The following is a 22,500-nucleotide window of genomic DNA, read 5'->3' on the forward strand; positions in this document are numbered from 1 at the left end:
CACAGACAGAATATCCCAGTTAGGCACACAGCTGCACAAGCAGTGACCTCACTTTCTCTTTTTCACCCTCTCTCACTCTCTCTCTTCCCCTCCCTCACTCACTCACTCCTCTCTGTTTTATTCCATCCTGGCCACTTTCTCCCTCTTTTTTCATCTCCCTCTTGCTCACACTCACACACACACACTCTTTCTCTCAATGCTACTACTCAACAGCCCACTACTGTCTTAAGTTTACTTTATTTATTTATTTATTTATTTATTTATTAGTGGGTTTGATCCAGCAAGCCCACTATTGTTCTTCTTAAGTTTACTTCATTAGTGGGTTTGATCCAGCAAGCCCACAGCATGGCAAAGCCTATTGTTCTTCTTTTTCTTTTTTGTTTCTTTTTTTTTGGGCTTTTTGCCTTTATTTTGGACAGGACAGTGGAGAGTGAGACAGGAAGCAAGTGGAAGAGAGAGATGGGGTGGGATCGGGAAATGACCGCAGGTCGGACTCGAACCTGGGTCCCCGTGGGCACTCGGACCCGTATATGGTATGGGTGCTGTAGCCTGCTGCGCCACAGCGCACCCCCAGCCTATTGTTCTTCTTAAGTTTACTTTATTTATTATTCCTTTTCACCCACTTTTTGTACGGATTACTGCTGGCCTCCTGGAAGGGAAATCAGGGAAGTAACGTCGACGCAGCGATATAGTAGCAGATAGTAGCATCCATCAGGCAAGTGTTATTTAAATAAACTTTTGGTGTACTTACAAACTTTTCAATGCCTCGTTTTATGAGTAAAGAACATACTGTAGAAGTTTCGTACCATTCAGGGCATTATTAGTGGGGTCATTTACGAGATAAAAGTTGGTTCCATTACGCCTGCAGAAACTCATTAGTTTCTGACAAGGCTACTCGACCGGGGTTCGACCAAGGAAAAACAGGTTCTGGGAGGGTGTTTGGCTCGGGGTCATGGTGCAAAGGACCCTAGGGTGACAGCCAAAAAAAAAGTTCACTGAAAAAGAAGAAGGGTTCACTGGCCTGTTCTTCTTCTTCAGTGAGTTTTTCTTGGCAGTTTGCTAACGGAGTGCATTACCACCACCATCTGCTGGACTTATGTGTAATGGCAAGTGTACCCTTTAGCCTTGTTCTGGCCGCCGGGTGAATAAGGCGAATAGCATAATGGATGCACAATAATGTTGCACAATGCTTGCACATAATCGCCACATATGGGTTTTACATGGTTTACAGGTACATTACGCAAGCCATTAACCGTCAGAACCGTACGATGCACACATGCCCCGAACCGAGACAAGCGAACCGAACGGTTCGGATTTTTTTTTCATGAACCGTGCCCCTAACATACATACACAGAGTTTTCCTCTGGCTTGCTTAGATGGTTCCATCAAAATGTAGCTTAGCTATGTGGGAGACAGGGAACATTTTTCATGCAAGTCACTAGGGCTGCACGATTATGGCCAAAATGATAATCACGATTATTTTGATCAATATTGAGATCACGATTATTTATCACGATTATTAATTAATTTTAGTGACAAAAATATTTTTTCCTTAAACATATTGGACTTGCTATCTGGCTCACCCAAATTCTTCCCCTCACATTTACTCCCCTAAATTACTGCAAATATAGATTTGACTGCGACTTCCAAACTTCCAAACAACTTCCAAACAAATGTTTTGTGCGTGCTACTTTGTTAATATTTGGGAAAACGTTAACAGCCCACCGGGAATCCTCCCAACGCTCCCCATTAGCCACTTAAGCTCTGCTTCTTGTTCATGAGTTTACTGTAATCGTTTAGTCCAGGGGTGTCCAAACTTTTTGACTGAAGGGCCACATTGGGTTTTGAAAATTGGCCAACGGGCCACACACAAATAATAATAATAATAATAATAATAATAATGTTTTGTATTATTTAAATGACAAAATAATTTTGTTGTAGAAAAATAATTTCTTAAGAAATACTGTTAATTTAATGCTGTTTAATTCATTTATAAATGGTGCACTGCCATTTTAAGACTCTTTGCCAGCTCCACTCAAATAGCCTATGGCTAGTGCTGTGCCTATGGCTGTGCCCTCTCACGGTTTATAAATGGTCAGTAGTGGGAACTACTGTTGCCATCGCCCTCTCTCCCACGCTCAAATGCGTCCCCAATTAAATGGTACTATGTATCTCGATGTGACAAGCTGTTTTGACATTGACATTGTAAACGTTATCTAAGAAGAGTGTAAAGCAGTTTGTAGTAGCCTAAAGTTAACCACAACGTCGTCTATCGCTGGAAAAAAAATAGCGAGCGGCCTATGATAAACTAATAAATGCTCGGCGGGCCGGATTAAAGTGCATGGCTGGCCGCAGTTTGGACACCCCTGGTTTAGTCATTCGTTGATATGTAAAACACTGACGTGTAGGCTACATTTTCATTATTGTTCACTCGTTTTGAGTAGGCTGTGTCTTGAAACGCATATGCATTGTAGGTTGCACATGTAGCTTATAAAATACATGAATAAAATTCACGGATCCCGTCGTTAGCTCAACTCTTATTACAGTAGGCTATAGGCTATCGGAGGAAGCAAACAAGGACTAAAAGTTAACGTGATAAAAAAAAGGCATGTGTGGTTTACGTCATGTGTGATGTGTTTCACGGTATGAGTTGAGAGCCCTGCTTTGCTTATATTTTTGGTTAACTTAACTTGCCTGAAATCAGAAATATTTTCGAACAATGGATGATCCGCCTCGAGGGACAAGCTCTTGGCCTTCTGCTGTGCCACACATTTAATTTTTGATCGTCGTTTATTGTATAGTCTAACTAGCCTACTAATAGTTAACATAATGTCACTAGTCCACAGTGCATCAGGCTGAACAGTGCAGGGAACAGCTGTCATTGGTAGGCTGCATGCAGGCACATGGTCAGACAGGTTTAAGGAGCGCTTGATTTGTTTTGTAGCGGAGCGTTCTATAGGTTGCCAGGTTGGTTCTATGGGTAGAGCACGCATTTGAAATATCGCTCGATCACGCAAATTTGATCGTGGGAAGCCAAAATCGTGATCGTGATTAAAATTCGATTAATTGTGCAGCCCTACAAGTCACCTTGCATGTAAACACACACACACACACACACACACACACACACACACACTCATTTCCTCCTCCAGGTCAAGTCTGAATCTCTGTCCCATCTGTCTAGACAGCAGCATATTTAATGTGTGAGGGGAAGGCACGTTAGGGATGAAGCCTATTTACTGTGTAAGCTTGTGTTCAGGGTAAAGGAGTAGGGCCAGGCTCTTTGATCCCTCTGATGCGGCTCAGCTTTTGAAATGAATGAATGAATGAGTATTTAATTAAAATGTATTTTATTTTAGTTTGTTCATTTTCATTTCGTAAGTCTATCTGAGTAATTTAGCCTACTGTATATAGGGCCTAACTTTCCACCACAATATTGCTACATTCGCGGTTCGTTGCCATGTCAATATCAAACAAAATCACAGATTTCCCTCCATTTCAGTCAACGAGAACACTTTAATTGTTATTGTTGATATGTGCGCTTGCTGTAGGCCAGATAAGGAAAATGTCAAAAAGGAAACGTCAGCGACCACAGCTTGCGAGCGCGAACACAAGGCTGAAATGGGAAAGTTTCCATCCGAAGACTGATTCTGAAAACGCGAAATGAACTGCCCGTTATATATCGCACACTGCAACGAGTTATTATTGCTGTGTTAACCCTGTTTGGTTCCACTTGCATGTAAGAAATCTTTCTAACATATGAAAAATATAAAGACAAACCTGCACTCACGTTTAAGGGCAATTCCGCACAAAACTGTCACATCCATAATGCCAACACAATGACATGGTATTTAGTTGGCGTTATGGATATCACAGTTTTGCGTGGAGTTGCCTTTAAATGGTGACAGCCTCAATTCTTGCATGAAACTTCACCTCACTGAATATGAGCCAGCCAGACTCCAAGGCCATCACCAAATCTAATCTCTGGTAGGCCTAATGTTCAATTTCGCCAATGACATGTCAACTAAAATTGAGTGTTGTGTTGTTAACTATGATGTTACTTTGCATACCAAAGGACACTGGAAAAATAGGGGGTGGTGTTTAGCCTACATGGGAACCTAAGGCCTATACTTCTGTCATTCCACTTTACATTTCAAGTTACTTGCACATTAAAACTAGTAGAAAATGGCTATTTGTAGGCTATTTAAAAATCCTCTGTTGAATGAAAGTAACTGTACGTTAAATATCCAAACTTTTTATTGTAACCGTCTTTATGTGGCTCTTCTGAGATTAAAAAAATAATACATTTCATTTTTGCTCCAGGCAAAAAAGGTTGCCGACCCCTGGAGTAGGGTATCTGAGGGCAGACAGACTGCTTCTCTCTCTCATTCTCTCACACACACACACACACACACACACACACTTCCAGCCTCAGTTCAACGTGCACGGAGCTCGGCCTCATGAGGACGCAGAGGTTTGCTGTGTAGATGCTGGGGTTGCTGTGTAGACGCAGGGGTTGTTGTGTAGATGCAGGGGTTTGTTGTGTAGACGCAGGGGTTTGCTTGTTGTGTAGATGCAGGGGTTTGCTTTGTAGATGCAGGGGTTTGCTTGTTGTGCGGACGCAGGGGTTTACTTGTTGTGCGGTCGCAGGTGTTTGCTTGTCATTTTCTACAGGGAAAGACTCCCACCACATCGCTTCCATTTCTGCACAAACCTCCCAAAAACCAGCTGCCAGGAACATCCAGTCCTAAACCTCTGACTCAGGTCTCGTCACACCCAACCTCTGACAGCACTCTGGCACAGTTTCATACAAACACACTTAGAAATATCACAGAACTGTGTCGAACTAGCCAGGGAAAAAAGACTGAAGCTTCAGCGACAGGGCTGAAGGGTTTTTTAAACCTCTGGGAAGGGTTAAGTGTTTAGAATGATTATTCTTTTAAAAAGACAGATGTATTCCCTTTTTTATGCACAGGCTTATTGGTGCAAATTGTTTTTTAACCCCTGACCAAGGTTAGGATTAGGGTAGGGTAGCCTATTGGCTAACATATAGTGCTAGATCAGACAGTAGCCTATTGGCTAACATCTAGTAGACAGTAGCCCACTCAACAGGCCTTTGTCTAGTGCTAGGCCTAGCATTAGCAAACAAACAGTGAACTGTCCTGTAGAGCAGCTGTGCCTGATCAGAGGTCAAACATACAAACACAAATACACACACACACCATATCTTCACAGGTGAATCTGCTGACTCAGAATTGCTCCTCTGTAGTTCCTGTTTGCTCTTCCATTCAGAGGAACAGTCTGCACACACACACACACACACACACACACACACACACAGTGACACAACCTTTAACCTACATAACCACACCAACAGGTTGGTACGACAAACAGGAAGCTCTGAGATGTAAAGGGAGTCAATTTCACCTCCCGAGCACCATCAGCAGAGAGGACACACACCTCTCCATCAGCCCTTCACTCCTACTCACCACACCCACCCACACACAGACACTCCATCAGCCCTTCACTCCTACTCACCACACACACACACACACACACACAGCCACACACAGCCACACACAGCCATTCACTACTGGTCCATACAGAAACCGGTCTGTTGTGACAGAAAGACACTGGGATTCTGCAGGTGTGGAGTTCACTCCAGTCAAGTGGAGCATTCCAGATCACACTAGGCTACACCTTCATTAGATACAAATATGCTCAAACCAGAATGAACTACTTCCTGACTAACCAGTAGAGATGCGCGGATGGGCTATTATTTTTAACCGTAACTGCATAGCAAAACTTATCATCCATCCGCACCAACGTTTTTTGACCAATTTTCAAAACCGCACCCGCCCGCCATCCGCTGGTTGTTTTAATGTATATGGGTGATGCAATTGATTGGTTCAACCGCCACCCGCCCGAATTTAATTAAAATATTATATTTCTTCACGTCATCTGCCCGATCCGTGGTTTAACCGCGGAGTCCGCGGCTGTAACAGCGAACCGCGCATCTCTACTAACCAGACCTAAAGACAGAGCTCAACTATAACAACAGATCCAGGATGTCAATTTACAATTGAAAGGATGCTTTGACATGCCTGGGAATTCCATTTCAGATGATGATACCCGATAATACATTTGCCTTACCAATAATGATACAATTAATAACAGCAGCAATAAGAACAATGATGCTTTATTAAATATTAATAATACTGATTCGATTAGCAAAAACGAACACGTCGGTCAACCTAAAAAACCCATATAAAACAACTCCGGGGCCTATTCATCTGAGAATCCTCTCTGTCGTCAGAAGATCAGGAATGGTTAGGAGTTTCACAAAAAGATGCTCCTAGAAACAAATGAAAAATTAAACATTAAAAAAAAAAATCAATTCAGTTCGCCGTGGACCCACTGCCTCGTTGTTGACCTTTGACCTCTGATTGTGGCTCTTTGTCTGCCCCTGTGCTCTTGTTCCTCAGGCTGACCTCGTTCACCCCACCGAGACATCTGGCCAACAGACGGTGCGGAGAGATGGCGGAAAACTACCAGATTGCAGCCCGTAGCACAGACGGAGGATACCTGCTGGGGGGAGCCCCAACACACACACACACACACACACACACACACACCATCTACCACCGCCCCAACCACACACGCACACACACAGTGCATGCACAAACACACACACCATCTACCACAGCCCGAAACCACACCCACACACAGTGCAGGCACAAAAACACTAACACACACACCATCTACCAACGCCCCAACCACACACACTATTCACCACCAGACACACAGACCACTTTATTAAGCGATCCTCCTGGCCACAGAGCTCTGTCTCTTTAAGAGGTACACATTTAATCTGCTGCCGTGACAGAAATCATAACAGAGGCAGGACCAGAACTAAGCCCATATTTACCAAGCGCTTGGTAAAGCTGGATAATGACTAAAGTCAAAATATGGACAGCAGAAGCCAAGGGAACCCGGACCAATGTCCTCCCTACGTGACTATCAAATACATGTGGCGGGGGGGAGTTATCGGGGGTGGTCAGGGACAGTCTGCTTTATGATATCATCAGCACATCTGCTACAAGTCATGTGACCATGGAATTGTTCAGGCAGAGGTCTATGACAATCCAGGCAGCGAAACCTAGCTATCGCACAAAACAGGAAGGAAGGAATTTATCAGGAAGGGGTACAGGACACAGAACTTTGATCTGAATCAGAACATCATGATACTCAGCAGATATATATATTATTCACCAATTGGGCTGGGATAAACGATTATTTTTTAAACTATTAATCTAGCGATTATTTTTTCGATGCATCGATTAATCTAACGATTCATTTTTTCAGTCCGATTCGATTTAGATTCGATTCGATTATCGATTATCTCCCCATTAATTCAATATAATAGCAACTTATACATGTTTATTTATCTGAATGAAAAAACATGAATTTTTTAACATTACAATATTTGTTTATTGCTCTTAAGATTCCAAAATAAGACTACGCCTATACAAGTGCAAAGTAATGCATTCTTAGTCAGAGGTAGCATTCAATAAAGTTCAGTAGTGTATGTCAATTAATTGAGTGCCTGTCATTTTAAGACGTTCGTGTGGAAATCCTTGCAATTAACATTAACACAGTTAAAAGGCTGCTGATGTGTGGATGCAATTCATAACGTAGTCAGTTCAAAACTTCTCCTTTGGACAAGCACTTTTGAGTCTTGGAAAACACTTTTCAATTTATTCAGTCAATAAAATGAGCCCTGCATGATACAAGCAGCTGCAAGTAAGCATGCTAAACTTGACATCCAAACAGTATTCTAACGTTAGCTTTGAGATACTGCTTGATTGCATACTGTAACTTAACTTAGTCTCCTCAATGTACTATGTTGTGATAAGACCTTAGCAGAGTTTAGAGTTTACTTTAACTTTTAATGCAGCAGTTTTGAACAAATTTGCACAGCATGGTCACGATGCTAAGCGGATTTAATAGCAATTTAGCCCACTGTTCTATGCAGTGCTTCTATGTGGCAACAACAATCGTGAATATTTTGTTAAAGGGACACCAGGCAACGTTTTCGTGTTAATCAATCATCTTCGTAAGTCGGTATATGGTTAAATGACTCATTACGGGGCGAATGAAGGCTCTCTCGCCTGCCCCTACAGCCTGTAGGAAGAATATCCCACTTGCAAGTTCGGTGTATCCTACCCGCCGACCGAAGCAGGATCAGTTTACAGCACAGAGGCAGGCTAACGAAACGCTAGAGATTGTTGCAAACGTGTGTATAATGGCAGAGCCGGCGAAGAAGCAGCGAAAACCCTTAACGGAAGACGCAAAGAAAAGGAAAAGAGCTTCAGACCAAGTGAGGGGGAGTTTCGTAGAGAAAAAGCATCAGGCTTGCTTGGTGTCCCTTTAAATGCACATGCAGAGGAGCAGCGGGCTCGTTACGAGAGAGAGCGGGCGGAGCGAGGAAAGGCTGTGTGAGTAAAAAGTGCAGCTCAATGAAATTAGATAGATAGATAGATACTTTATTGATCCCCAAGGGGAAATTCAGGGAAAATTCAATTAATTTCTTCTAATTTAAAATAGTAGGCCTACAACATAGAACAATGTGTTCTATCAATGTGTGGTGGCCGGTTTTGATTTCGTGGTGCCCAGCCACAGATTAGTCAACGTATGGAAAACACTGAAGGTGTAAAATTAAAAATATTTTGCAGCACACGTTATGCTTGACGAATCAACGCTCATATTTTGCGTCGACGTATTTTTTGCGTCGACGTCATCGATTACGTCAACGCGTTGTCCCAGCCCTATTCACCAAGCCTGACAAGACATGCTGTGTGTGTGTGTGTGTGTGTGTGTGTGTGTGTGTGTGTGTGTGTGTGTGTGTGTGTGTGTGTGTGTGTGTGTGTGTGTGTTAGTGTCCTGAGTCTGCTGTTCACCACAGGCTTAGAAATCATCCATGTTTTGAAACACAAAATTAGCACATCTGAGCGGAAGTGAAACTCTCAAACAAAGAACAGTGACACACGACAGAGTCTCTCTCTCACACGCGCGCGCACACACACACACACACACACACGCACACGCACACACACACACACACACACTCTCTGCAGGGCTTTAAAATCCAACCCCACCCCAGTAGTAAGTGTCAAAGCAGCACTAGAAAGAAATCAACCCTTGAGAGGAACCATGCCATGTTTAAATGGACCCAGGCAACACGCCATGTTTACAGACCTGAGTGCCACACCATGCCAACGGACATGAGCTGCATGCCGTGCTAATAGAACCGAGCGCCACGCCTTGCTAATGGATGTTAAAGGAACCATGCTAAAGGAACCAAGTGCCACACCGTGCTAAAGGAACCAAGCACCACACCATGCTAAAGGAATCAAGTGCCACTCCGTGCTAAAGGAACCAAGTGCCACTCCGTGCTAAAGGAACCAAGTGCCATTGTGCTAAAGGAACTGAGCAGCGAACAGAGCTGAGATGCTGACTCAGAGAGGCACAGCCCATAATCTGTCCTGTGTCTGGCTGGACGAGGGCTCTGGTCCCCAAAAGTACTGCTGTGCTACTAAGACTACTGTTAACTCCAAGAGTGTGTTAATTTAACACTGGTCACAGCAACTGGAGACAACTACCCCTTTAACACTTCCAAACTACTAAACTCTGTAATTTAACAGCGGTCAAAGCAAAAGGGGGCGACTTCTACTTGAACATCTAGCACCTGCAGAGACACCTGCATGTCTAACACTTCCAGCCTGCTCAACAGAGCGCAAACCAGACACACAAACACACCACCCAAACCAGAAAGACAGACAGACAGACACACACACACAAACATCATGACCTGCTCCACAGAGCCCAAACCTGTCCCATCTCCTTGTGCCTGAAGGTTGCAGGATTACAAATGTGCTCACAGAGAAAGAAGAGGGATTAGGTGACTAGGTTTGGCCTCATATAACAATGACTGACTTCACTTTTCTTCACAGATTTCTCTGAGCATGCCATGTCTCCCGTATACTGTGGCGGAAGCAGAGTCTGTCAGGTGCGCCAAACATCTAATGACCTAATACCAGCATGTAATGTCAGCCGCAAGCTCAAACAAAACACTCCTACTTTTTGTGTGTGTGTGTGTGTGTGTGTGCACTACGTACATACAAGAATGGGCAGCAATAAAAACAAATGCAGAGAATCGATTCTCAACAATGGGAGTGAGAGAGGGAGCGCAGGCACCCCAACAGTCCTTCAGGGATCCACATTGTATGATGTCATGACACAGGAGTCTATTGGCACAGTAGCAGAACGCGAAGGCACAGGGGGGACTCCAGTGGGCAGAGAACTGAACCCAGGGCTGGAGCACACAAACAGCTTTTTTTAAGTCGTCAAAACGTTAGTCGTTTGCACCTATTAAAGTCTTAAAAAGCTATTTGTGTGCGCCAGCCCTTCCATGGGTTCAGTCATCTGAAGTGGCTCTGGGCCCGCTACTGCTGATTCTGTGGTCCTGTTCCGTGACCACTGAAGGGCTAGAGCACAAGTGATACCTATTCCATTCCATTCCATTCCAGGTGTTGTACACTGTCAAAACATGCCTGTGTGTAACGCCAGCTAGCACCTAATGGGCTTTATGGAAAGATCTCGCAGTGACTTAAAGAGATGGGCTGGTGGCGGGTTTCAGAGCAGACAGGTTCCAGCATCCTTGTGAGCTCAATCGACGCCCGTGTCAGAGGCTGCAGGTTCACAGCCTTTTGCAGGAGTTAAAGGAGAACAGGAGAACATTTTTCACACAGATCTCTGTATCTCGAGGTCAACGAGTACTGTTGGTATGACACAAAAACGAGTACCGTCTTTAAAATCATGGCCCCAGAGTGTAACATTGTAGCTGCCTGGCCCCTCTAGCTGTTGGCTGCAGCAACTCGAGCTAGGTAGCACCGATTTGTTTCCGGACTGACAGTACTCGGTGATCTTAAGAAACAGAGATCTATGTGAAAAAGGAGCTTCTTACAATGTGAATAAGACCATGTTATATTATGTAATTTAAGACATAAAAAGATCAGTACAGTCTGCAAAATCAAACAGCTTCCCCATGATTCTTCACTCACATGTGTGCACATGCACACACACACACAAAAACCACTTCCTCTGGTCAATTTAGCCAACTTTCCCAACGAACAGACTCTGCCGATCAGACAGGGCAGTTAGGCCAGCCACCCCATCAGGATGACTCCTATGACATGGGCCTGCTTTCACTTTAAATCCTCCAGAAGCTTCCAGAACAATCCACGATCTACCATTTGAGTAAATAATTACACAAAAGCCTCAACACACAAATCCTCTCCACTCAGCTGTGCATGACAGACATAGAGAGAGAGAGAGGATGACAGAGACAGACAGTGAGTGTGTGAGTGTGCGTGTGTGTGTGTGAGTGGGAGCATGTGAGACTGTGTGTGTACCTGCTCCGCATTTCAAACACCGCTGATCGTGGCGGCGGTGGGAGTAAAGGGCTTCAACACAAAAAAGCGATTGAAGGGCCAGACCTCTGTTTCACTCTCCCTGCAGTCTCTCTCCCTCCATCCCTCCCTCTATCTCTCTCTTTTTACCACCTAGAAGATCCTATACAACATTTACTTTCTATTCGCCCACTTCTGTACTTTTTCTGCGACGGTGTCTGCCCGACCTCTGTTTGTGCTCACAGTCTGTGTGTGAAGTTTAATTATTACGACAAGGTAACTAAATGCAAATGATTAGCCTACCTTACAGAAAGGCTTTAAGCATGGTTATAGGACTGCACTGCCTGCTAAGGCTTCTTGAATTCTTGAATGAGTAAACAAGTGACCCATTCATTTTAAACACTGCACACCCAATATTTCTTTCTAGAGACTGACCTCGAGGTTACTTCAGTAGAGTTCACCCAAGTTGACTACTGGGGTAGGCCTATACTGTGTTTTGTTAGACAGGAAAAAAAAACACTGAACATTTAGGTTAATCATAAACCTATAGAAAAAAAGGAAGAGTTTCCCATTCAGACTACAAAGGACTCAGGTTAGCCAACTTCATGTAATCCATGAGAACTCATTCTTTTTCATTTTACATGTTTGGAATGGACAAAGATTGCAATATACAAGATTGATTATAAACACTGTCAGGTTTGTTTAGGTCACCGCATCATGGATCCATGCTGTTAAGTGCAATTATGAAGCACAACAGAGCTTCCTACTTCCTTAAACACGCGATACAATCTGAGGAATGTAGGTAACCTGCAGTCTGTCCAATCATATCTTGTCTTGGGCATAGTAGCTCGCATGTCCGGTCCGTGAGCTCACAGACGTGGAATAATGCTTAGTTCATGTCATCCTGTCCGTCTACCATGACGACGTACTGGTCAACATAAGCGGCGAAATTTCTCTTCCTTTTGCTTAATTCAATAAACGTCTAATAAACTAGTGAGCCACTCGTTGTGATGGCTGTCAAAACAGGCTAATAGGCCAACACAACAGTTCTCTTTCTTCACTTCGTGGCGCAAGAAAGGTGGGTGTGCAGCAGACCTTTACAGAAAAGCAGAATAACTATTGTGAAGGCAAATGAAACCATTAAGAGCACAAGACCTTACACAAATGACGTCTGAGATGTGTAAAAATAGTTAACAGTCAGCATTGTTTATATTTAATCGGTATGTGTAATGCTATTTTATACAGTCTGGTGTAATGTGACGTTAACCTAGCATACAGGTCTAGGGTCCATCGCATTAAAATACAGAATGAAGAATAATTTTAAACTGACTGCAATGAGGCCAGAAAGTTTCTGTCTGACAGAAAAAAAATCAACATAGCGAACGATACAATTAATGGAATAAATATTAAGAGCTGACAACATCTGGATAAAACAGCTTTCAAGCTTCTACACAGCCTCAAAACGTGTAGCTCAAGTTAGCCATGTCTGGATTCAGTTGGGAAATAAGGGTAGGCTAGCGCGTACAGTTGGTAAAATAATAATATAACTAGCTGAAAAATATATTATATTGACATTCAACTGTCGTAACATCTCTGCTCATAAATCATCACAAACTTGTAAAATCCATGGCCTCTCAGTCGAACTTAATTACGGAAGAAAACGAGAAGGTCGACGAGTTGACTGACACGTTAAAAGACCCAATGGCGTTTCAGGATATCTCCATAAACATTCCAAGACAGTGCAAGCCAGCCAATTAGCGTTGGCAGAGGTGGATTCCAGTTGGCTGCTCAAGTTAGATGGAGTTCACCGAGGCCCAATCCCCGGGATAGTAAAATGGTATTTGCCGAGAAAAGTAGCGGGGGCACGGGCCAGTTGTCCACATTGTGCTCAGGAGACAACCATATGCACTTGAGGCTAGTTTCACACAGCGGATATACACGCGTAGATCTTAAAGCCAGTTGTCAGTGCTACTTACGAAACACTACGTGCATGAACTGAGGAACTGCCTTTCAATCCCCGGCTAACGCAAATAGAAAAGGGAAAATAACATACCCAGAAATTTTCCAGGAAATAGGGCGTTATCATCTTGGTGTCTTCCCCTCCTCGACCGCGGCACTTCAGGTGATATTAAGCCTATATGATCTTAAATAAATATGACTGACGCAGCTAGTCCTCCGTCTCCCCCAGTTTCTGTTGTGTCTGCTTTCTCTCTTTTCCCCCTTCACTTATTTTTTTTTTCCTCCCTCTCAACCCCTGGCTCCACCTCCTTCAGTACAGCGCCTGAGTTCACTCGCTTTTCTCCACTCCTCCAACACATTTCACGAACCAGCATGGGCCAAATAGCGCCACTAGTGGCGAGTATAAATAGGTCTATGTGTAGGGCCTAATGCCTTGGAGGTGTAATCTAGTTTAGTGGAGTAGGGATTCGGATGCATTTTGACGCAATAGTGTAATATATGCCAACATTTTCAAATTCAAAAAAAAAGTATTGTTTGGACATTTTGGCACATATTACACTCCATAACAACCTGCCTCTTGATGATGTAATAGCTTAAGAGTATGTGTTGCTATTTAAATCAAAGTGTTAAATTAGCCCTTAAATCAACCTTAAATAAAATTTCCATGTTTCATGGTCAGTAGCCTACAAGACCGTAGGGATATTGATGGAAGTTTGTGTCTTCTCATTTTTCCTGATCCTGATCAATGGCATAGGGTCACCAGACCCACAATGGAAACAATGTAGGCTGAAGCTTTTATGGTCCATCCCAAAAAAAAAATTCAATGTAGCCAGATTTACAAAAAGATAATTATGATGATGTTCAAATGTCGTACCTGCTATTAAATGATATGAATAGACCAATAGACATAGCAATAGTGTAGGCTCTAATTTATGTATACAATTATGTACATGAACTGTCTATATATTGTCTGTTGCTAGAGTGACACGAACAACTGGAATCAAAGTCCTTCTGTGTGGGAACATCTGTAATTTGCATGTCCTTAAATTTGTTTGCAGCTGATGAGCTGAAAATAAGGCCCTCGGTGCTGTGACAATCTTTTTTTTTATTATTATTATTATTAAAGGCAATAAGCCTTGATGTTAGGTGGTGTGACTCCGAATCCAGCCATTCCATATGTTGTATAGCTTAGTGTGATTCTGTGGAAAGCTCTGGGCGTCACTATATCCGAGAATGAACATGAAGCCTGATGTCCCTTAAACATACAATGTTATTATGAATGAAGGTTCTTTGTTGTCCTGGATGGATCCAATACATGGATGGTATGGTATATTAATAAACATAATACCATTGACTCATGCTCAAGGCTTGTTTATGTAAACAATTTATTTTTAACATTGTACAGATCCAAGCATCCACGACCATCACTACATCATACAAATGTCATTACAAAATTACTACAGTACAATATAGAGTCTTTGCATGATCCAAAATATTTGGTGGCCCCAAAAATTATTTTTCTTCTTAAAATTCAGCAGCTTCAGAAAACAACCACAGCCACGGTGCTGCTTATGTTAGCAAAAAGGGTGAAGGGCTGAACAAGAAGTCAAAACTCAAGTTTACATGGCTAAGATAGTCTGGAGCCAAGATTAATTCAAATTTTCTCACACAAAAGAGACGTTGTAATGCTTACAGTAGTCCGCGGGTATAATCAGCAAGTAGGAAAACATTTCACAAAGCCATTAGAATTCACATCTTAAACTGAAAATTTGTATAGGCTATTTTATTCACTTGGCCACCTCAGATATAGGCTACTTAATTATGTGCAATATTCTCACAATCAATACTGGGCTTCCAATTTCAAGGCATTCTTACAATAAATACTGCACTTCATATACATGATTCACCTTAATTTGTGAATCACAACTACAACCCCACTAACAAGACAGCTTGCCCATACTCCTCTATGTAAAGAAATCTTTCTTTTTAAACGTTGATTACAACAATGATTGCATTTCCTCTAGCGAGTTTCTAAATGTGGATGTTTTTAGCAGAGGAGCAGGTGTTTCTGGCAGCGTTGTCTGGCTGTCTTTAGTAAGCTGGCGTAGCAAAAGGAAAGTTGGACTCCTACGTCACACGCACAAGGAGACTCAGATAATACAATAACCAAGGCATACATACATACATACATACATACATACATACGTATACATACATAACATAAATACATATGTACGTACATACATAACATACATGAACAGGCATACATTACATCCATTACAAAAAAAAATGAAAAAAGTAAACACAGACCTCCTGAGGTTTCTATGACAACATATTCAAGTAAAAAAAAAAAACTACAAAAACACTTAGCAGCAGCCTGTAAGACAGCAACATAAAACTTCATACTGTACTTATTTATTCATTTTAAATTATGTGTTGTTTTTTATTATTATTTATGTTTGTTACTTTGAATTGCATGAGACTTGAATAGTGTAAAATTAAATAGGACTATGCTTCTGGTTTCCAAGCATGCCAGAACTACTGGAATGTGACACGATTTCTGACACATTCGTTTTGCACACAGGAGGGGAATCACACAATCAACAATAACAAAACAACAACCAAATAAACATTCAGAAGAGCAGGCACCTGAAGGCATCCCATGCTGTTCTCTATGTTCTTGTTCCAGAATTTACATGGAACCCTTTTTCAGCGTGGTTCTACCCTCCTTTTATGCATAGTGAGATGAATGATGAAATAATTTGTATTGGTTGTAAATAATAAATAATTAAACTAATGTATAACAACCAATAACAAATTCAGCTTCAGTGTTCATAATTACAGGTACACTTAAATATGATCATGTGTTTTTAACAACACCTTAGTCTGACTGATAGACGGCTACGGAAATCAAGGCCAGATGATAAAAAGGAGTTTACTCCATAGCCAGGGTTTTACAAAACAGTCTGTTAAAGTTCTTAGTTACTGGTATGATTACATCCTTTAGGTACAGAAAACAATACTACGAGATGCATCACTCTGTCCAGCAGAGCAATCTGATTGGTTGGCCTCAATGAAAAATCACATCCTCTTCTCACCATGCATGGGATACAATCAGGTGACTTTGCTTTCTCAGAAGATCTTTGCATCACAAACAAACAGCCAGAAACAAACAAAAGCGTGTACCAGATCACAAAGCTTGTGCCCTGCCATTCACAATACAGAATACGGAACAGTGCCCTCTGCTGTAGTTCCACCACTGCACTTGGGGTTCTAATTAATGATGCAATCAAGCACGGTGCCCAAAGCCAGCAGCTAAGAAAGGAGCGAAAATACAGCTCTAGGTTTTTTTTTCTCTTTTCTTGTTGTTGTTTAAGAGCAAACCTAGTGTGGGTGATCATAGGGCCACCAACATACATGCATGAACCAATCAGCCAGTACCCTGCTAATTTGAAAAAAGCCAACCAAAACGTCCATAAAAAATAAACAACAAAAAAAGCACTCAAGAACACCCATACCCTTCACAAAAGCAAAAACAAACATTCTTATAGATACAAATACACTGATGAGAGAAGTCAACACCTTTACGCAACAGACACAGTTTGTAGCGAGAACTACGGACAATGAGCTGAGCTGAGGAGTCGAGCAGAACTCACAGAGAAGATCAGACCAGCGGAGGAGAGGATTCACTGACGCATTGTACACAGCCTCTTCTACACCCCTACCAACTCCCAACACACACACACACACTGCGAGTAGCAGACGCCATATACACTTTACAGTTACACAAACACACACACGCACAACTACACCCGGACACATACACACGCACTCACAACCACACAGAATGGAAGACCACATAATCTCACCACGATACGTGAAACCTTACAAATGGTGCGTCTCTGAGGAGTGATGACGATCACATTCTTTAGTGAGAGCACCAAGACTGCAGAATAACTAGACACCACAGAAATGGGTGACAGACCAGTAGATTGTTTCAGTTTTAGGCAGAAATATGAGCACATCTCAGACTAACACACATGTAAACACACACACACACACACACACACACACACACACACATATAAAGTACTGTAGTCCACTGCTGTACAGCCTCAATGCTTCCATTTGGGCATGCCATTTTAAATTCATCAGTTAAGACAAGCCACTTCCAAGCACAAGAAATTATCAAATGACACAAAAGAAAAAGAAGAGCTTGTTGCACTGGTGCATACTGTGATAAACGGTCCTGTTGTCCTAAAGATGACAAACGAGCTGTTACATCTCATTTCTAAGCAAACATCTCCACAGTCAGAGATATGACTATGGGGACATTGGGATGTCTTTCAAAGCCCTCTCCTCTGGTTCCCACACATATGCAGAGGCAGAGAGACGGGCCGGGAAATGCTTCCCACATGTACTTATTTAAGTGTACTTCGTTAAGTGTACTTAGTTAAGTGTACTTATTTACCGTTTACCACTGAGCACTGTTTACAGTTTCAGCTATGCTTTTGTGGCCATACACTCGACGGACAGTCTGCACTATAAAGTTTCTTCATCTTCATGCATTTGAGTTTAAACTATCCCCTCCATGCTTTTTACCTTATGGGACGCCTAGGTCAGCCATAAGCCCCCCCCCCCATCCCTTCTGTAATGGTACGCTCTAGAAGACAAGAAGCGGCTGGATTTGAAACCCCCTATTTAGCACTAAACTTGAGTAAGTTGCACAGTAGGCACTTCCTTTACTATAAACTTAAACCCAACGACGCCTGGTGATTTCTTCACCTTTTCTCTCCCTCTCTGGCATTTTTCCCTCCCTTTCCCTGATTTTGTTTGTGTTTGTTTTTGCCTCCCCCCATCAGCGCAGAGATGTGGTGCTGATAGTTCAGATGAGAGTGCCGAGAGGGTGTTGTGTTGTTGTTGTTGGGCGTCGTCGGGTCTTGCCACGGTGAAATGGTGAAGTTTTTCCTCCCTCGGTGAAGTCAGCCGAGTCCCGTTTGGATTTTGGTGATTCCCGTCGTCGGGGCCGACTGTCCCATCACCTCCCTCCCACCCCATCCAGAGGGGTCCGGGGGGGCCCTATCCCTCCCCCCTCCCCAGCCACACCACCCTTCCCCCAGTAAAGGGCAACATATTCCCTGGGTATAAGAGGCTCCCTGTTTAACGCCTATACAGAATGACCTGCAGAGAGAAAGAGAAAGAGAAAGAGAGAGAGAGAGAGAGAGAAAAAAAGAAAAAGAAAGAAAGAAAGAAAGAAAGAAAGAAAGAAAGAAAGAGACAGAGAGAGGGAGACCACAGAGAGAGAAAGAGATGAATAAGAAGAGATAGAAGGGGGAGAGGGTAAATGGGGACAAGAATGAAAGAATTGAGAGGGGAGAGTGAGTGAAACACAAGAAATGAAAGGGTTACTGTGGAACTGCATGACACTGCACCTGTGAAACTTCCAGCCCACTCCTAAAACAGGTCGCCATGGAAACAGCACCACTAATCCCCCTAAACAGGCCTGTTTCCATGGGGACGGCCGAGCAGAAATGCTTGGACTCATTCCTTTCACAGGCGCTCAAACTCACCTCCTGAGGCCTGCCTGTTGCTAGGGGAACAGTTAGACTCCGTAGAACGCAGCAAGGCGTTCCTTCAGGGGGAGCGGGAACTGATCAGAGAACCGGCACCAGTTCTCTTCACCCACCTGGTCCTTAAAGCCATGGAGGATCTGAGGACACATGCACGGAGACACAGAGACACACACACACACACAGACACACAGAGTCATTTACTCTTTCACACTAAGTCCCCTTAGTCCCCATTCATCCTGCCTAATGCACTGGCCACATCAGCACACTTGAGGCCTCTGCTGGATCCACATGAAGCTGGCCCATGTCATCCAAAATATAATAAAAGCAACATATATAATATACAATATAATAAAAAGGTGTTAATTTGTGCTGATTTGTGCAGTAAAAATAATTGTTTGTGGTGTTAAGGGTTCTAAGCTATTAAACCATGATGGGTTTGTGCAGAGGGTGCGGGCGTTACCTTGTAGAACATGTCTCTCAGGTCGTCCTTTGGGTTGACCCATGAGGCCACCGCATCACAGAAAAATATAAAGTCCTGCAGGGGAACACGGGACCACACAAACACAAAGTCAATTCAATGCTACAAACAGTAAAGGACACGATGGTAAAGACTCCATGCTAAAAATAGGGGCAACCCAACAACAGGTGTATGATAAGTCAATGCAATACACGGCTTTGCATATCCAACAGTTAATTTTAGATTCTCATCCTGATGAGAAGGTGGGTATATCTTATGAGGTTCAATGAGAGCAGTGTTCATTTGTGAACTACACAGGACATTGTTTTATTCTGAGAGCTTCTCATGCTATCTCACTTTGTGCCAGTGTGCTTCCACAACCCCACACTCACACACTGATTGGATCGTTTGCCAGCCTGTGTTGGAAGAAAGTCCATGTCAATCATTAGTGAGGTCACAGACGTGACCGTGGTAACCCCCTCACCTGCACCACTCCCCCGGGGTTGACTGTGATCATGGTGCAGATCCCTCGGAATGCCGAGTCCTTCTCCTCATTGTCTCTTATGTTCCGCAGGGAAGTGCACCTGCCAATAGGAATAGCCCACTCTTTTACTGCGGACCAATGGCAGCCCACTCTCTGCCAGTGGCCACGCCTCCACAGCATGATCATGGCTAACACCTCAAAGCACCTTAAACCACGTGGTCTCTTTTACTCTTTAACGTTAAAACGGGTCGTTTAAACAGTGAGCTATTACCATGGTTAAGCATTCACAGATTATAACACTTCATTGCACTTTCACGAGCATGCACAAGTGGAAATTATCACTCTTTCTAAACCATTTTCTCTCTGCAGATTTAAAAAGTTACGAACTTCTCAAACATTTATCAACTCATATTGTTTATGCTCTAGTACATTGTGTAGATAAGATTTAAACAGTTTTAAGCCTGAAAATAATCACACTGCTCATTCGTTCCCTAGTCAGCAGTCACACTCTGTCCGTGTTGCTTCAGCCCATTTACTCCTTGTTCTGGACAGTAAACATTCTTGTGGGGAGAAAATGATTGACCTGTGAGCTACATTCTCTCTCACATGAAGAATGCATCAACTTGAGTAAATCCCTAAACCTGTCAAGAATCTTAGACTTACAGGTGTTATTCTTAAAACATTGCTTTTTCCCTGATATAGTCTAAGCCTATTGCTTCAACAGGTCTTTATAGCACCTAATGGCAAACCAGTTTCACTGTACTGCGGTAGGTAGGTAGGAATGTAAGTTGTCAGCTGGTGAGGTTTGGGGGTGGGGGGGTTGCGGAGAGCGGGTGTGCCTTATGGGACCATCATGCATCTGCAGGACCACTGAATAAGGGGGGGGGGGGGGGGGGGGGGGGCATAGTAAATGCTTATTTCAGCATTTTCTTTTTCGGTCTCTTGAACCAGCAAGCATGTGACAAATCTTATCCCATGCATTCAAATTAGTGGTTAGGTAGCGACAATAAACAACGACAACAGAACTAAAAAACTCAAATAAATCAATACTGGATACATGGAGGTGCTACTGAGGCAATGAAACAACAACACCAACAACAACAACAACAACAAGGAGAACAGGACCTAAAAAGGTACGTGATTAGTCACATGATCAGCAATGATTACAGACTGATTCATACGGAACAGAAAAGAGCAGAGCAATAGGAGGAAAGGAGGAGGGGAGGAAACAGAGGGATGACAGAGAGAGAAAAGAGAAGAGAGAGAGAGGACAGTGGGACAGACAGAGAGAGAAAGAGAGAGAGACAGAGACAGAGGAGAAAAAATGAATGAAAAAAAAGATTGTATAATACACACCAGGGTCTTATAAACTGCTGTAGCATGGGAGCCACCTCTTGAGGACAAACGTAACCAAGACGACCAATTGTTATTGCTAAGGTAACGCAATCACGGTTATACACCACCAAACGCCAACCAAGACATGAGCGAATGAAGGGGAGGAGGAGAAAACAAAGAAAAACAAACAAACAAACAAACAAACAAACAAACAAATAAACAACTCAGAAACAGAAATCAACAGAATTTGTGTATGATAATAAACACAAGATTTGCCTAGTGTTCTCACAGCCCCAGACTAGACGGGCACAATGTCAAATATGAGAATCTAACATACAAACAGATCATTTAAGGGAGAAGTCTTAGAAAGCACTTTCAGGAGGCCAGAAAGCCACATAATGAACAGAAGAGGACAATGGAAGTCACTGATTTCTTAGACCAAAAAAATGTATTTTATCTGGTAAAATGTTACTTTTACTTTTACTGTTATCTGTATACAGTCTATCAATCCCAGAAGCACTAATGTGAAGTTTGACATTTAGCTAGTTTTTTTTATAAAGCTAGCGCTAATTAGCTCTAATTAGGTAACTGGGTCATGCCCTAGTTTTCCTCTGCTTTCTGAGGTTGCCTCCCTTAAACGCTTCAAAAGGTTAATCTTTCAGTAAAAAGTGCAAATGTACAGACATTTTTTTTTTTTTTTCATTTTTTGTAAAACAAATGGAACATAAAGAACAGATTACTCTAAGCCAACTACATGGAGAGGACTAGATTCCATCAGGTTCTTAGGCAGAACACAGGAAGAGGGAGACCTACGTTTGAGAGACACAGAACTATGCAACATTCTCATTAAAGAACAGGCATTTATGAACAGTCCAATGAGACATGCAGAAAGCAGATGATTGGCTCTTCAGAGAACAGAGTTCAGTGCAGGATAGGCTGATCCATGGCAACAGGAATGAGAGGCGGGGCTTGTGCTACTGAAGTACCCCACCGTTTTAATGATGGCATTGCACCTGTTCCTCAATTAAAAATCAATTAAATTGAATACTACCCATCAATGTTATGTAATACCCAATATGGCCATTGCTACAAAATGAAAAAGTAAACTGCTGTTAGAAAACGTTGAACGAACTTTGGTTAATTTAGCTTATGATATCAGATCAGATATCCTGCATCAAACATTTGCCATCCTTAACTAAACAACATTCAACATCTATTGGC

General features: G+C 42.7%; 2 protein-coding genes across 7 annotated transcripts in view; both read right to left on the reverse strand.

The window, feature by feature from the left end:
• fcho2 (FCH and mu domain containing endocytic adaptor 2) overlaps positions 1-13,883 on the reverse strand; it is a 65,316-nt gene extending 51,433 nt beyond the window's left edge. For 2 of the 4 annotated variants that reach the window (XR_006021407.1, XM_042058679.1), the window contains exon 1: positions 13,525-13,883. Coding sequence is in view for 3 of the 4 variants with exons in the window: in XM_042058679.1 (XP_041914613.1) it covers positions 13,525-13,557 (33 nt within the window). In the remaining variant the exon portion in view is untranslated. The remainder of the gene's footprint in view (positions 1-13,524) is intronic. The other 2 variants (XM_042058680.1, XM_042058681.1) reach the window with 1 other exon arrangement.
• Positions 13,884-14,791: 908 nt separating this feature from the next.
• tnpo1 (transportin 1) overlaps positions 14,792-22,500 on the reverse strand; it is a 31,141-nt gene continuing 23,432 nt past the window's right edge. For 2 of the 3 annotated variants that reach the window (XM_042059359.1, XM_042059358.1), the window contains exons 21-25: positions 21,301-21,376; positions 19,945-20,044; positions 19,464-19,538; positions 19,001-19,140; positions 14,792-18,611 (exon numbers count right to left, since the gene is read on the reverse strand). In XM_042059359.1, coding sequence (XP_041915293.1) covers positions 19,033-19,140; positions 19,464-19,538; positions 19,945-20,044; positions 21,301-21,376 — 359 coding nt within the window. In that variant the 3' untranslated portion in view covers positions 14,792-18,611; positions 19,001-19,032. Of the gene's footprint in view, positions 18,612-19,000; positions 19,141-19,463; positions 19,539-19,944; positions 20,045-21,300; positions 21,377-22,500 lie in introns of those variants that run through there. The other variant, XR_006021579.1, reaches the window with a different exon arrangement.

The sequence above is a fragment of the Alosa sapidissima genome, chromosome 13 (assembly GCF_018492685.1).
Source record: "Alosa sapidissima isolate fAloSap1 chromosome 13, fAloSap1.pri, whole genome shotgun sequence".
NCBI classification, from domain to species: Eukaryota; Metazoa; Chordata; class Actinopteri; order Clupeiformes; family Clupeidae; genus Alosa; species Alosa sapidissima.